The sequence below is a fragment of the Panthera pardus genome, unplaced genomic scaffold, assembly GCF_024362965.1.
Source record: "Panthera pardus isolate Hobbes unplaced genomic scaffold, ASM2436296v1 HiC_scaffold_16, whole genome shotgun sequence".
Taxonomy (NCBI): Eukaryota; Metazoa; Chordata; class Mammalia; order Carnivora; family Felidae; genus Panthera; species Panthera pardus.
The window spans coordinates 27425759-27442450 of NW_026526721.1; the positions used below are offsets into that span (position 1 = coordinate 27425759).

Consider the following 16692-nt stretch of genomic DNA (forward strand, 5'->3'; position numbering starts at 1 on the left):
TTTATATATATTTAATATATATAATTGAATATAAATATATTTAATATTATATTAAATAAATATATTAAATAAATATTTAATATATTTTAATATATATATTAAAAAATCACTAGTCAAGTACATTAATATTAAAGGATATGAGTTAAGAAATATGTGAATAAGTAAATGCAAATCAGTGTATAAGTAAATAAATCAATATTTATCCTTTGTTCTTAATAACAATTAAAATAAAAAAAAATAATATAGTTTAAGAAGTAGAAACTCCTTTAAAATCATCTGTACCTTAAATGAAAAATGATCTAAAATGTGTTTGTAGTCATAATACTTAGAAGACAGCTGATCAATTTTCTATAGCTATAGTTTTTATAGTAATGAAACTTTGGACAAAGAGACATTGGAAACACTGTCTCTGCTTTGAAGTCAAAATTAGACTCAGAAAGAATATGAAAAAGGCTGGAGACTAAAGGCATATATTATGGTATACAAAGAGTTCTGTGTGTTGGGCTACCAGCTTGTTTGGTCGCTAGCAAACTTCTAGGCTTTAATCTAATCCTATTCCATACTAAACTTCAATTGTAGAATGTGAGAGCTAATAAAAACAAAGACACTAATGCCAACCTTATAGATTTAATTGAAAATGGAAAGTATGTGGGGTATATGGAAACTTCCAGTACCAACTATACAATTTCTCTATAAAGATAAAACTTCTAAAATTAAAAGTTTATTAAAAATATGTACAGTGAATAAAACCTTTTCTAAAGATGAGGTCATATCTGAATAGAATTAAATGCAAAAATTAAGCTTTTCATATTTGACCATTCTGCCTTACCTTTCTCTTTGAAAATTTTCTAGCCCAATTATGAGATACATGGTTGTTTCCCTGAACTTCCTATAATCCTGATGCCACTCCTGTAGGTGAAAGAAAATATTAAAAATATACAAAGTAAGATATTAAAACTACAATGAAAACTGTTCATAAAGCAATGTGTTATTCTGACAACTATTCAAAGTAATAGAAGCAAAGAAATCAAAATTAAGATAAATAAGACCTAAATCAAAACTTTAGCTTCTGATACACAAGACCACTTTATTAGTGGTCTTACATTTATAATAATAAATGTAAAAATTACTAGACATTAACGAAGAATGAAATAACAATGATTCACTAAAAGATAACAGAAATGCAAAGGCAAGATAATCAACCAGGTTTTCTCTCTTTCAAAAACTGTTCTGTCTAAAGGCATATTATTATTAAGATATTATTACAGATGTATATCACAATTGGATGTAGGAGGTAAATGAAGTTACTACTCTAACAGAATCAACACTGAAGACTATTATTTGATGAAGAATATTAAAAAACTAAAAGAAAAACAGTGTAATGCATTTATTTAACCTTTTATTTTTGCCAAATTTAGGTTAAATTTTATTTTAAATGTGGTAGCTGAGTTTATTCATCTGAGGTATGGTGAAAAACATACAAGCATGTCACATTTCAGCTGTCCCTTCCTCCAAAAAAACCAATTACTGGGCATATAATAGGACTAAACAATTCAGAACTGACACCCTCTAACTCAAGACAACAAATCAGGATTTTTCTTTAATTTATTTAAAAAATTTTTTCAAGGAAAACCATAACCAAATTCAATATAGGATTTAAACTAAGATACCGATAATAAAAGTATTAAAGCTCTTATATACATATTACATAAGCAAATGAAAGTAAGAAACATATAGACCAGTTGACCAACTATACTCTCCTTGAATATAAATTAATTTTTAATTTTAATTTTTTGAGGCATAATCTTACAGTATTAGTAGGCCTTAATAACATAAAGATAAAATTTGTCCTACAAGTGTGAAGTTAGCTTTTCTGGGAAAGTATTTAAATTGCCACTCTACTGTCATTAGAAATGTCTGAGGAGTTGTGAGTAAATTTCTTCTGTAAAGACCTAGACGGTAAGTGTTTTAGGCTTTGCAGGCCATGTAGTCTCTGTTGTCACTATTCAACTCTGTGATTGTAGTGTAAAAACACTCATGTATAATACATAAACAAATAGTTGTAGTTGTGTTCCAATAAAACTGTATTTATAAAACCTGGTGGTAGGCTGGATTTGGTCTGTGGGCCAAGGCTGGCTGACTCATGACTCAGAGCAGGATAAAGATATATGGGATACACAGAATCTAAAACCATGTCCTATAAATACCTGTAAGATTTAATAGCTCTGCAGTTAAAAATATGAGAAGTTTTCAGAACAAAAATATGTTAAAGTGAATCTAATGTTGCAACCCTGGGGATGGAGTGCAGAGGCAAATCATAATTAAAAATCAAGTTTCATGTAACTTGAATCTTGGGGACAGGGTAGAGTGAGTAACCAACCCACTTGTTTGTCATCTCTGGCATATATTATGTGCATGTTCTTAGATCTTCTCTTCTGCTATCTTGTTGTAAGTTACCTACCCTTATGCTATTACTATTATAAAGCATAACGGTTAAGAATGGTACCTCTTGATTTCTAGTAGAATGAGCCATCCTACGTTCTTCAAGAATGTCTGGGCTAGACTGAGATGTCCACATTTCGTAAAAATTTTGAATCAGCTTATCAAGCTCCATCAAACAATCTGCTAAAAGTTTGACAGGGACTGCACTGAATCAATAAACTACTCTGGGGAAAAAATGACATCTTTACAATACTAAGTTTTCCATAGTATGTATATCCATTTATTTAGGTCTTCTTTAATGCCTCCTAAAGTCAAGCACATCTCTTGTTAAATTTACTTCTAGTTATTCTATAGTTCTGGATGCTATTGTAAATGGTGTCATTTTCTTAAAATTTCATTTTCCGATTATCTGTTGCTGGGATAAAAGAATGAAATTGGTATGTGACATAAGTTCTGCCTGTTGGAAAACTGTTTTATTAGTTCTAATAAATTTATCTGTAGATTTTTTATTTTCTAGGTGTAAAATCTGCAAATAATGATAGCTTTGTTTCTTCTTTTCAAATCTTTTACTTTTTGCTTATGTTTGTTGCCTTGCTGCCCATGTGAATTTCTAGTACAATTCTGAATAGCAGTGGTGGTTGCAGACATCCCTGTCTTTTTCCTGATCACAAAAGGAAAGCTTTCAATGTCCATAGTTCCATATGATTTTTGCTATGCAGTTTTGTTATTGTTGTTTTTTTTAAAAATTTTTTTTAATGTTTATTTATTTTTGAGACAGAGAGAGACAGAGCATGAACAGGGGAGGGGCAGAGAGAGAGGGAGACACAGAATCCGAAACAGGCTCCAGGCTCCGAGCTGCCAGCACAGAGCCCGACGCGGGGCTCGAACTCACGGACCGTGAGATCATGACCCGAGCCGAAGTCGGACGCTTAACCGACCAAGCCACCCAGGCGCCCCGCAGTTTTGTTGTTTTTTTTGAGACACTCTTTAGTAGATTATCATAGTTGTATTTCAGGTTAGCTCAGGATTTTTTTCAAAAATGATTATTTTTCTATATCCTTCCTCCTGTATGTTAATGTGGTGAATTACAATAATTGTTTAAGAGAACGTGAAGTCATTAAGTTTGTAAATGTGACCAAAATTAATCAAAGGCACTTGTGAAATCAACTTAAAATTTACTAGATAGGGGTGCCTGGGTGGCTCTGTCAGTTAAGCGTCCTACTCTTGATTTCAGCTCAGGTCATGATATCATGGCTCGTGAGATCGAGCCCTTATGAGCCTGCTTGGTATTTTCTCTTTCTCTCTCTCTCTCTTTCTGCTCCTTCCCTGCTCATACTCATATACACACACTCTCTCTCTCTCAAAAGTAAATTAATTTAAAAACCTACTAGATTTGTAAATTTAAAAAGGCAATGCATAAAGTTAAGTTTAAAAGTCTAAAGAAATACTGGGTGTTTGAATTGGTAAACTAAAAAAAAACAGTATTAATTTTAAAGCCAAAGTTAACACAAAGAATTTTGTGTACAAAAATTACCACAAGCACGATATGAGCACTCATGCATGTTCTCTCACATGTACAACACTGTCCAATAATGAAATGTGCTCAGTGGTGAGGAAATGAAAGAAAGGTCAGTGAACTACCGAAATTCCTCAATCTACAGTTCAACCTCTCAAAAGGCACATTACCTCATATTCCTCCAAGTTTACTTCTTCAGGTTTTATCATTTCAAGTTTGGCTTGAGCAACTTTCATTATGTTGTGACACCTTCAAATAAAAGAAATATATTCGTAAATCAAAAGTGAAATTCACAAAAAGTGAAAAGCATATGACACAAAACTAAACTACCCAACATACGTGAAAATAAAATCCACTGTCACTAAGCAATACTTTTTGAGGAAGCAACTCTCAAATAAGTTTAATTGAAAATGTTTTTTGGATCAATGTTGGACTGGATAGTTACAAAGTATATAAAGTAGACAGCATCAATAATGCTACCTCAAATTTACATGTTATATTTACAAATGGCTTTTAAATTACATTTTATTAATACATATTGTATAAGTAAAAACAAATGAAATGTGTTTTTTTATAACATATATATATATTAAGCAAGCTCAGGAGATATTAAATCTCATCTTCCCATTTCAAATGGCATGATTCATGAACAGCAAAAAAGAATCTAAACTGTGCCTATCATTTCAGGTAATAGAGACATTGTTGCACATGTTATGATCAGGATCATTGTTAAAGAAATCTCTGCAGAGTATGTTTAGCTATCGCATGCATCTTAACTTTTCAAGTATGAGACAAATTAGGTTATCAAAACGAACTGATGAATTTGCAGTCCTCAGGACAAATAACTACAAAAGAGTGAAAGTGAATGTGATTACCCCATTAATATTTGCCCCCAATTCAATAGCGTATATTCACTGGAACATGGTTTCCCAACAGCCCAAATAATAAGGGTCATAATCTGGCATATTTCTGAGCTCTTTGTGGTTACATGTAAAATAAATGATGCTCCTACGACTACAAATAAAATATAACAGTCAACATTCAATGAGCACTTTATTATCTATCAAATATTGTTCAAAACCATTTACTTGTATTACTTCACTTAATCCTACATTTCACAGCAGATACATGGTGAAGCAGGAATTTAATCCTAGATGCTTTGTTTTCCTCATTTTCTTCTCTGCCACATAGATTTTTAATTCAGTATTTTTGAGATATTCAAGAAAGGATTATAATTTATTTCAGAATTAAAATGGACTACAAACCCCAAGATAACATAAACGATTCTGTATTCTAAAATAAGTTCCTGGGATGCCTCCATGGCTCAGGTAAGCATCCAACTCTTGATTTTAGCTCAGGTTATGATCACCACAGTTTGTGAATTCAAGCCCTGCATTGGGCTCTACGCAGACAGTGTGGAGCCTGCTTGGGATCCTCTCACTCTCCCTCACTCTCTTTCCCTTCCATACTCTCTCACAATAAATAAACAAACTTAAAAAAATAAAAATAAAATAACTTCTAATACTTTGATGTTTACCTGAGGCCTAAACTTTTTAATGGTATTCATTTTAACTAGATTGTATTTTAATTTTCCAACTTCAGCCAAAAATTATAGTTTATAGGAATTTTCACAAGAAAACATTTTTGGGTAAACCAAACTACAGTTGATCCTTGAACAACATGGGTTTGAACTTCATGGGTTCACTTACACACAGATTTTCTACAATAATGTAAATGTGTTTTCTCTTTCTTAAGATTTCAGTAACATTTTCTTTCCTCTAGCTTACCTTATTGTAAGAATACAGTATCTGACACATAGAACATATAAAATATGTGTTCATCGACTGTTTACGTTATCAGTAAGGCCTCCAGTCAAGAGGAAGTTATTAGCAGTTTAAATTTAGCAGAGTCAAAAGTTACATAACTTTATGTGCAGATTTTCAACTGCACAGAGGTCAATGCCCCTAATCTCCACATTGTTCAAGGGTGAACTGTAATTTAACCATTTTAAGGCTTCTCTTGATGTCAGAGGACATTTAACTATTTTATTTTATTAGTATATACGGTTTAAATACTTTTCTCTAGTGATTCTCAAATGAGGGTAATTTTGCTCTTCAAGGGGTTATCTCTCAACATCTGGAGACACTTTGGGTTGTCACCTCTTGAGGGAGGCGTTACCGACATTTAGCAGGTACAGGTCAGGAACACTGCTAAATATCCTACAAATTATAGGATAGCTTCCCACAATAAATAACTATCTCACTCCAAATATACATAGTGCAGAGACTAGAAATTCTTTATTTCCCTAAAATATTAAGTCCCCAAAGGGTAGTGCTTACATTATATTCTTCTGTACATCTTTATGTTGCTTAGCTCAGTATCTTGGTCAACAAGTAAAATGTACTAAAACAATATAAATTATTTTCAGCTCAAACTTCTAAAGGTTATGACTATAAACTCCAGAGAAATTCCAAAACAACTGTTCAAAATTAAGGGAAGTCTAAGTTTTGTGCTGTATTTATGAAATAGGTCTTTCTTTGAATATGTATAAAATAAACATTTAGAAACTGCACTAAAAGCAATTTTAAAAAGACAATTTAACAATACGTTAGATATTTCACATTTTAATTTTCTTAAATTACCTTTCATCAAAACTCAAATTTCTATCTCCAAATTGTTCTAGCAATGTTTTCTCAATGATTTTCTTTGGTGCCTGGTTCTGGATAAAATAGACCACTACATGATGTAAACGATAATCTGTTTCTGGTGGGGTGTCTTCTTGGGCCAATTTAACCAGTCTTGAATACTCCAACTTAATTGCCTAGAAAATGTAACAAAATGCCAATTTTGATTAATTATGGTAATTAAAATCGTTCAATATTACAGCTCTATATGTTCTTGTGTTCAGATACACTTTCTTCCTTTAAAGTATTACCAACAAGGTGGCACATGGTACATCTACAAATATTGTCCCGTATTCCACAGGTTGAAAGAATTTTCTAAAACTGACCATATACGCCCTCATCTTTTCACTGTATAAATAGTTTTTTGTTTTAATGCAGAGAACTATTAAACTGAACAATACGCCTAAGCTTACTATGCGAATACTAGTGTAAAACTGTTTGGAGTCTGGTCTATTCAAAGGCATCATAAGACTGAGATACTAGGGATCTCTTACCCTGTGCTTTCTAGTATCAGTTTCATGTGTATCTTGAATATCCCAAATTCTAGAATTGAAATACAGTTTCCTGAAATACCCATATCTGAAAGAAAATGGCTGGCTCTTATATGCATAATAATACCACTGCAATTAACTTTTAGCTAAAGAGCCCCAAAATAATGAAAAAGCAAGCCCTGAGATTGTAGTTACCACAGAATGAATTCCTTGTTGCTTCAAAAATATCTGAATTTCGGGGCGCCTGGGTGGCTCAGTCGGTTAAGCATCCGACTTCAACTCAGGTCACGATCTCGCGGTCCGCGAGTTCGAGCCCTGCATCGGGCTCTGGGCTGATGACTCAGAGCCTGGAGCCTGCTTCTGATTCTGTGTCTCCCTCTCTCCCTGCCCCTCCCCCGTTCATGCTGTGTCTCTCTCTGTCTCAAAAGTAAATAAACGTTAAAAAAAAATTAAAAAAAAATCTGAATTTTATTAGTGTAATAATTAATGAATATTATCACTATTATTACCTTAATGCTTGAGCGTCCTTTTTCTTTATAAATAGGAACATCTCAGAATTTACAACTAATTATAATGGGAAATAATAAACACTGATACATGTTTCTACACATGAGCAATCATTTGGAAAATATTTGCTCATACAGAAACAAGGGTAGGGTTATACATCAAATATTGTTGTATATAAGAAACACATATGATTAAAAATCACACTTTTAAAAATTTCACTAATATTGGACTTTTATCTAAATCCTAGCTCTATTAACTGTAAAACATTTTGGGGCCACATGTAAAATATTTTATAAAAAATCCATTCCATTAGAAAAGTTTTTTTTTAATGCATGTCTTTCTTAAGCAATTCTTGGCTATCCAGATACTACACTATATTTTACAGAAAGGGAGAAAATATAACGGACAAACATTAAATGAAATATTCTAGTCATGCATTCTTATATTTCACTAAAGGGAAGGCAATAATAAGTCTTTTCTATATATTTAGCATTATAAAAAGAATTATTATTTTATGGCTAAAATACATTGTGCTTTTTTTGGTTATATACGCTATGTTAAAGTCTTGCTGTTGTGGTTAAAAATAGCCATGAAAATATATTTTGACATGTAAGATTATTAAGGCTTACTTCACCGTATACCTAACTAGCACACAGAAGCTTCGCTTAGAACTCTAAAATCTTCCCATTTTCCCAATATGAAAAAAGGGGCACATGTTCATTTACTAACCAAACTGTACTGATTTTGAGAATAAATGTAAAACAAAACCATTAATAACTGTTCTTTCTTATCATGGTGCTCAGACAATGACTGTCACGGACTATTAAAAGTTCTTTTGAATATTCAAACATTTCAGGTCAAAATTAGCATGACCAAAATAAAAGAAATCTGTATGTTGAGTCTCTTAAAGTAATATTGTTGGTTTAGAGATAAGGAGTTATAATACTAAATGGTTATGTATATTTTTACATATGTTCAAAATAGAGGCTGTATTTTTTTCATAGAGAGCAAAGAGATTTCTATTAGTGAGGTGGAATATATATCCCCCTTTTATTTTAAGATTATGTTTATCTCTTGATGTTCTATTTAAGATTATCCCAATTTTCACAAGTAAATGCCAAAGTTACAATCTATAGATGTTGAATCCAGAAGACGTAGTAAGGTACATTTAAATTTCTACAAGTAATTTTTCAAACACATAAAACACTTTTTACCAGCACAAATTATTTTTTATAATTATCAATTATTTTTGTTTATTTATAAACTGCCTTCTAAAAAGGTTTTCTGATGTCTAAAATATACCACAATCATATTTAATTCTTCATATTTTCAACAGATGTTCAATGCCGGTATATTTAGCAGAGTTCTTCACCATATCATTATAAGTAAAGTTAACACTGCTGAGTTGTTCAATTTTATTCACACTACTGCCTCGAAATACTCCCCTAGAATTAACGTTTGTCCTTTCCATACTTTGGCTGCCTGTGCAGGCAATTAATTAGCACAGATACTGCAATGAAACCACTACACAAATACAAAATGAAATGTTAATACTGGTCATTAGGTGATGGAACTGCTTTGTAAATAATTTTTAAAATTATCTTTCACCAGACCTTTAACATGGTCCTACTAATCAGGTCCAAAGTTACCTATTCGGTCTTATTTCCTATGACTCTTGAACAAAGACTTCTCTCAACCTAGGTTAGGCTGGTTTCCCCACAGATGCACACATGCCCTTGTTTCTTAGGTTCTCTACATGTATAATGTCCTTTCTTGTTTGTTTCCCATCTATCTACAGATGACCCTTCAATGAGACTAGTTTCTCTCTTTTGAAATCTTCAGTTCCAAAGACGAAATAATTTCTACCTAGACTTTTTCTACCTTTCTAAATCATATTATAAAATATTCTAAATGTGTAATTTTTATAAACTTTATTTTGATGTAACTATATACATACATCAGAAGATACCAAATATACAATATATTCTCGAGGCAGTAAGATCTAAGGGAAAATCAGTTAGACTAAGGTTCAAAAGCTAGGTATACCATTTATTAATTGTGACATAAAAAAAAGTCACAAAGTTCTCCAAGTCTTAATGCACTTATCTGTGAAATAAGGTTAGGTGACTTTAGAGAGAGAATACGTGTGTGTGTGTGTATAAATTATATATTTATAGACTCCTTTTTAAAAAACTGACATGTACCAAAAAATTGAAGAAAACCTACTTCAAATCCCAGGGGATTATAATCATATAGGCTATAGTATTTGACCACAATGCAATACAAATAGGAATTAAAAATAAAGACAACTCCCGGGGCACCTGGGTGTTCAGTCGGTTGAGCATCCTGCTTCGGCTCAGGTCATGATCTCACAGTTTGTGGGTTAGAGCCCTGCCTTTGGCTCTGTGTTGACAGCTTGGAGCCTGGAGCCTGCTTCAGATTCTGTGTCTCCCCAGCTCTCTGCCCCTCCCCTGCTTGCACTGTCTCTGTCTCTGTCTCTCTCAAAAATAAATAAAACATTTAAAAAAAATTTAAAAAAAAGGACAACTCCCAAACTAAACTCTTAGGAGGTAAAAAGATAGTCTCAAATTATTCTTGGGCCAAAGGATTCAAAATTATATTAATAATTGGGATCATAAGATATCAAAAACTATTGGACATAGCCAGACTACTAGTCAAAGGAAAATTCCAACTTAACCACTATAGAAAAAACACATTTCAAGAAGCTGGGGGATGGCGGGGCTGGGGGAAGAAACTAAAGTAAGATAGAAGAAATAAAATAATGTGGCAATTAGATAAGAAATAGTCAAAAGCTTTTCTTTCCAAAAAGATGGATGAAATATCAAGGTATGGGAGAAAATTCAACACCAGATATTAAAAAGGTGACAATATCAAAAATACAAAAAAAAAGCTTTAAAATTTATTTAAAAATAATACATATAGCTGTATGCCAATAAACTACAAGTTTTTGATTAAACAGATAATCATCTAGGAAAATAGAAATGGCCAGAATTGCTTTAAAAGGTAGAAAAAGTACCAAGTTCTTGAAGAGACACAGTAAAACTGGAGAAAAACTGGAATAGTTGCCCAAGATCTGTATGCAATAATCAGGTTCACACTGTTTTAGAGATGTGATGTTACGTCATATCTTCAAGAACCAAATGATGTCTCTATCTAAAGTCCTCCGAAGCCCAAGAAAAGGGCAAAGTCTCCTTAATGATTACACAAGGCCAGAATAATATGAATATAAAGTATTAAAAAATATTTTAAAAAACTATAGATCAATTTATCTATAAACACAGATGCCAACACTCATCCATTTTTGATAAACTACACTGTGTATAAAAAGAATATACAAAAAGTGTTTACAATGGTTAAAAAAGAGGGGATGGTAAATGTTAAAATCTTTACATTCCAAGGGTTAATTACAGAAAAATCTGTTCACATCTCAAACAGATGCATTAGAATATTTCTAATTTCCAATACCAACCAGTTTAGAAGAAAGTCTCAACTATGAATTTAAGAAAATGTCTTTAATTTGTAAAGGGAAATCTATAAAAAAACCAATACTACACATCATACTTGAAAACAAAACACTAGAGACACTTCCATTAAAATCACAAAGTAGGCAAAGAAGCTTACTACCATTATTTTAGTATTTAACTATATTATGAAAAGTCTGGTCAACAAAATAAAAACAGTGATGAAATAAAAAGTATAATGAAAATTATGCCAATAATAAGATAATTACTGGGAGAGAGTATACTGAAATAATTATAAGACTCTCAAGTAAAAATTTATTAGTAAAAAACATGAAGAGTCCAATAAGGTAACTAGATACAATATAAACAAATAAAATTAATTAGCTCTCCCATTACCTATCATACCAATAAACTGATAGAAAAAGTAGGGTAAGTGATTCAATTCATAAAAACAAACATTTTTTATACATCTAGGAATAAACAAGAAAGGTATAAGACCATTACTAAAGTAAAATTAGAAAACCTTATTAAATGACATAACAGAAGACTAAAAATGAAGAGTCATACCACGTTTCTTTTTGGGAAGACTGAAAATAGTAAAAAAAAGTTATTTATCCATCTCACCCTAAATTCATCATAAACATAATGCAAGTGCAATCAAATTCTGAAAGGATTTGGGGACAGAGGTGGCAAGCGATTCTAAAATCATCCAAAAAAAGAGAGACTTGCCAAACTTTTCATTTATGAAAAAACAAAAACAACAAAGTGTTTTTCCTACAAAACATCAAAATATATTATAAATGACCCGTAATGTACATACGTGTAGTGTTCAAAAACAGAAAAATACATCAGTGGATTATTACGTATTAATACGTAATAAAGATGGTAATTCAAGTCAGTGCAAAAAAGATGCCTTAGTCAAAATGTTATGTTTTGGACTATTTGGAGGTACTTCTCGAAGAAGCCCCCTCTAGATACCAGCTCTGTTTTCCCATTGTATGTTTTTCCAAGTTAAACCACTCCCTGATCATACTGATTAAAATTCTAACTAGTGTTGGCTTCCCCACTAAAAGATAAGCTCCGGTAAGGCAGAAACTCAGTCCATCATTTTTCCAGCTACATACATTAGATTTAAGACAAAACCTTGATATAAGCAGATAATAAATACATCTTGAATATGCCCATCAACAGGATGTAAAAAACTTACAGTACTGGCATACAGTGGGATACCATGAGATCAATAAACTACAGTCAGTAACATAGCTAAAGCTCCAAACACGTTCTTAAATAAAAGCAGCCAGACGAAAAAGGAACTGTACTACAAGATTCCAAGTGTATTAAGTACACTTGCTTATGTTGTTACAAGTCCTGATAATGTCTGCTTTTGGGTAGTGGGAGAAAGTAGTGGTGATAGGAATGAGAAACAAAAGTAGCTTCTGAAGTACTATAATGTTCTAGGGCTGACTGGTAGTTACACGGACATGTCCTCTCTGTGGTAATTCACTGAGCTGCACACTCATGAGCTGTACTTTTTGGCATGTTTTATGTTGTGATAATAGATATATTCTTATATCTTTTGAGTAAACAAAGGGGTAATAACAGGCATTTCAAAAATAAAAAGAACTGATAAAATTATGTCAACGAGGAACAACTGTTATGAAGCCATAAAATAACTTAAAAGAAAAAAGTTTCATTAATACAGAAGTGTTAGTACTTCATTAAAATCTTTAGGACACTGAAATAGATACAGGCCAAAAAAAAAAAAAAAAAGGCAAAAAAATTTTAATGTCTTTCAAAGTAAATGAAAAAAAAGTATATAAATCCTTTGATTATAATTATGATATGACCCACCCACTGCACCTACTGTACACATACACATACAAGCAACAAGTACTGTGTGAATATTTTCCTTCTGGCTTTCATATTTGCTCATCATAGCAGTCTTGTACTGCCTTTCTCTGAATTTCATTTTTACATGACAAAAATGCCTCTCTTTAAACCACTATATTCGGAGATTTTCTATTAACAGTGGAAACTAATCATAACAAAGTCCATTTGGGAAAAGAACCCAGGTAAGCATCTTTCCTCATTTTATTCTTCCAGGTCTGCCTGCCTATTAACTCTTATATTATGTGTTTATAGGGGGGCAGACTCCCATGGGGAAGGATCTGTGGTTGATACAGTAACCATGACTGACTGAGCTGGTTACTCTTCTTAATTAAGAGATTAAACCTTAACAAGTTCAATTACCCAGATAGAAGTTTTATTCACCAAATTATCTTTTTATCAGTAAAAAACATTTCATCATATGGTTTTACCACTAGCAAATATATGTAACATTTAAAATTGATCTAATCACAATACATAAATAAGTCCTTATATAGAACAAGGCACAGAGTTGAAAAACTTCTCATGGCCAAAAAGCTAATATAAAATAAACCCAATAAAGATTTTTTTTTGGTAATGTGACAGAATATATATAGATATATAGACATATAGATATAGATATAGATATAGAGACATATACACCTTTTTCCTCATTTTTCCTCATTGATAATAAACTAAGCATTAAAAAAAATAAGATTTAAAAATATACTACATCTAATTTAGGGGAAAAGACAGAAGCAGTGATCATATGTTAGTGCTGTGCTACATACACATTTTGTGAATTAATACTGAATGTTGACAATGATTAGAATCAACTGCCAAGAAAACAGAACATTTTAACAGGCCAATCACTGTGGAAGGAACCAAAAAAATTATCAAAAAATCTACTACCAAAAAAAGGGGCTAGGCTCATATGTTTTTCAAGTTCTAACTTACTCTTATGGAACAATTACTATGTAAACTACACCAGAGTACAAAAAAAAATAGAAATTAAAACTAACATAAGCATAAAATCAAACGTGATGAAGCTAGTACAAAAAAGAAAAATATAATAAAAAATTTTAATAGAGAATGTAGAAAACCCAAATAAAATGTTACAGAGTTAACTATAAATAGTGTGTACATCTGAATTCATAAAATAAAAATTTATTAAGAAAAATGCTTTAAGAAACTATTGCAGAAAACTCATACTTTGGGTGAAAGAAGGCTTTTTATATAGCAACGAAACTGCAGAATCCAGAAAGAAGCAGAAAGATTTGAAAGCACAGTGTTTTTAAAACTTCTTTATGAAAAATGGTACCATAAACTAAAGGTACCATAAACTAGCTTACACAGAAATGGAAGGCTGGGAAACAACATGACTTATGTTCATAAAAAGGGTAATATATAATAAGTGAAAGTATGTGTATATATATATATATATATATATATATATATATATATATATATATATATAATGGAATATCAAATGTAGATAGTAAAGGGGCGCCTGGGTGGCTCAGTCGGTTGAGCGTCCGACTTCGGCCCAGGTCATGATCTCACGTCCGTGAGTTCAAGCCCCACGTCGGGCTCTGTGCTGACAGCTCGGAGCCTGGAGCCTGTTTCAGATTCTGTGTCTCCCTCTCTCTCTGACCCTCCCGCATTCATGCTCTGTTTCTCTCTGTCTCAAAAATAAATAAACGTTAAAAAAAAAAATTAAAAAAAAAAAGTAGATTGTAAAGATAATATGGTAGATATATTGTCTTCACTTTAATACTCACTATAAAAAAAAGAATGACCACAATATATTTGAGTTATATGAATTACAAAATAATGTTAATAGTAAAATTTAAAAATGAAAAGAAATTTCCCTATACATGCAAGTTTCTATAAACAAAAGGGAAAAAAAACAGAAAGGTTACACAGTGATAACAGTGGCTACACAGGGCAGTGGCAGAGACTGCCATTATTCGTTTTATTTTAGACACGTGTATATTACTGAATAGACTGCATTGTGTACATATTACTTTTGTTATTTACATGACAAATTTTCTAAAATTATATACTACCAGCTAGAATTTTCAAAAACCTAATCATTTTACCTATACCAAAAATACACATTATTTATCAACTGATTAATGTTTACATAAGATTACACACACACATATATATCCCTTAATTACAGACAGATGAAAATAAATATACTTGGATATAAACTTGAGAGATTTACTGCTGCCTCAAAATTAGAAGGTAAACCAAAAAAGAGAAGTATATGGAATATAGAAAATACATAAATGACAAGATGTAAAGGGCATCCCCAGGGTAATGGTGAATAAAGATCCCAAGATATCAGTTACATACTGGGGGAAAAGGAAAATCAATGCAGTCACTAAAGCAGTTTACAAAGCTCTGGAATAGACTTCTAAAACAGACTTCTTCTATTAAGTCTATTATTCTATAAGTCTATTCCAGAAGAAGTCTATTCCAGAATAAACTGAAGCTCCTGAGAAGTTAAAACTGACAACAGAATACAAAGAGATTTAAACAACTGGTGGAGAGTTTAAAGTACATCAGTAACACATATGGAAAACCAAGCAAAACAAAAACTAAAACAACTCCAAAGAAAATGAAAGCTGAAGGGAAACCAAAAAAGTAAAAGTAATAATGTTTATGGCTTAGTTCAATCCTGAGTAGCATACACAGAAATAATAGAAACTGAGAATTCTGATTTAATCAAAATGACGAAATTTTACATGCACACGCGCGCGTGTCTGTATGTGTGAGGAGAGCGCATTGTTCATATCCCATAAATAAGAAATTCAACAGGAAACGTGTAAACCAAGAATCACAGAAATACAAGCATGTATGTTTTCTTAAAGACGTGGAATTCATGCCAAAAGTAGTAGATAAAATAACTGGAAGCTGTTACCATGGTGGGAGTAATGGTGCAGTGTGACTGCTGTTTGTAGTGTATATAATTAGCTGGCTCTTTAAAATATGTGCAGGTATTAAACTAAAAGCAGTGAGATTTACAATTCAACATAAAGATACCTACCCAACTTGACCAAAAAATGACAATGTTACTGTAAATGACAGATAGTTTTCCCATGAGAAATAGATAAAAACTCTAGAAGACATACATTTAGTGCATTTTAAGCAAAGAAAATACGGACTACCTGAAAATAGAGGTGAATTTTTAAACATAAAGTTTTGATTTTTTTTTTTTTTTCAATAGCAGCAGTTTTCAACCTTTCTTATAGATCTTAATAGAGTGATCAACTCACCCTGGGACCAGTCTGTGGTTTAGCACTTAAAATCCTATATTCCAGAAATCTCCTTAGCCCTGGGTACACCAAGATGGCTGGTCACTCTAATCCTAACAAGCTCAAAAGTGTTTATTGATATAAAGCTACTATGCACAAGGCCTTTTTTTTTGTACAATAGAATGAAAGAAATAGTGAAAATAAGCAACTTTTTGGAGACTGAGTTGGATGAGGGAAGAGTATAGAAAATTAAGGAAAAATTTTAGATTTTTAAGGTCAAATAAGGGAGCATACAGGTTCTTGTAGCAAACTGCTGTTACTTTTAGAAAAAAACACAAAAAAGGGCAAAAAGTGAAAAAAACTTGAAATTTTTGGTAAATCAAAATGGCAAAACATACAGTGTTTTCATCTTTCAAAAAAATAAAACCAATAATACTGTAA

General features: G+C 31.9%; 1 protein-coding gene across 5 annotated transcripts in view; it reads right to left on the reverse strand.

Annotated features, from left to right (window-relative positions):
- USP25 (ubiquitin specific peptidase 25) overlaps positions 1-16692 on the reverse strand; it is a 150926-nt gene that overhangs the window by 10848 nt on the left and 123386 nt on the right. For all 5 annotated transcript variants that reach the window (XM_019467756.2, XM_019467757.2, XM_019467760.2 and 2 more), the window contains 3 exons: positions 6601-6779; positions 4129-4207; positions 830-909 (listed from right to left, as the gene is read on the reverse strand). In XM_019467756.2, coding sequence (XP_019323301.1) covers positions 830-909; positions 4129-4207; positions 6601-6779 — 338 coding nt within the window. The remainder of the gene's footprint in view (positions 1-829; positions 910-4128; positions 4208-6600; positions 6780-16692) is intronic.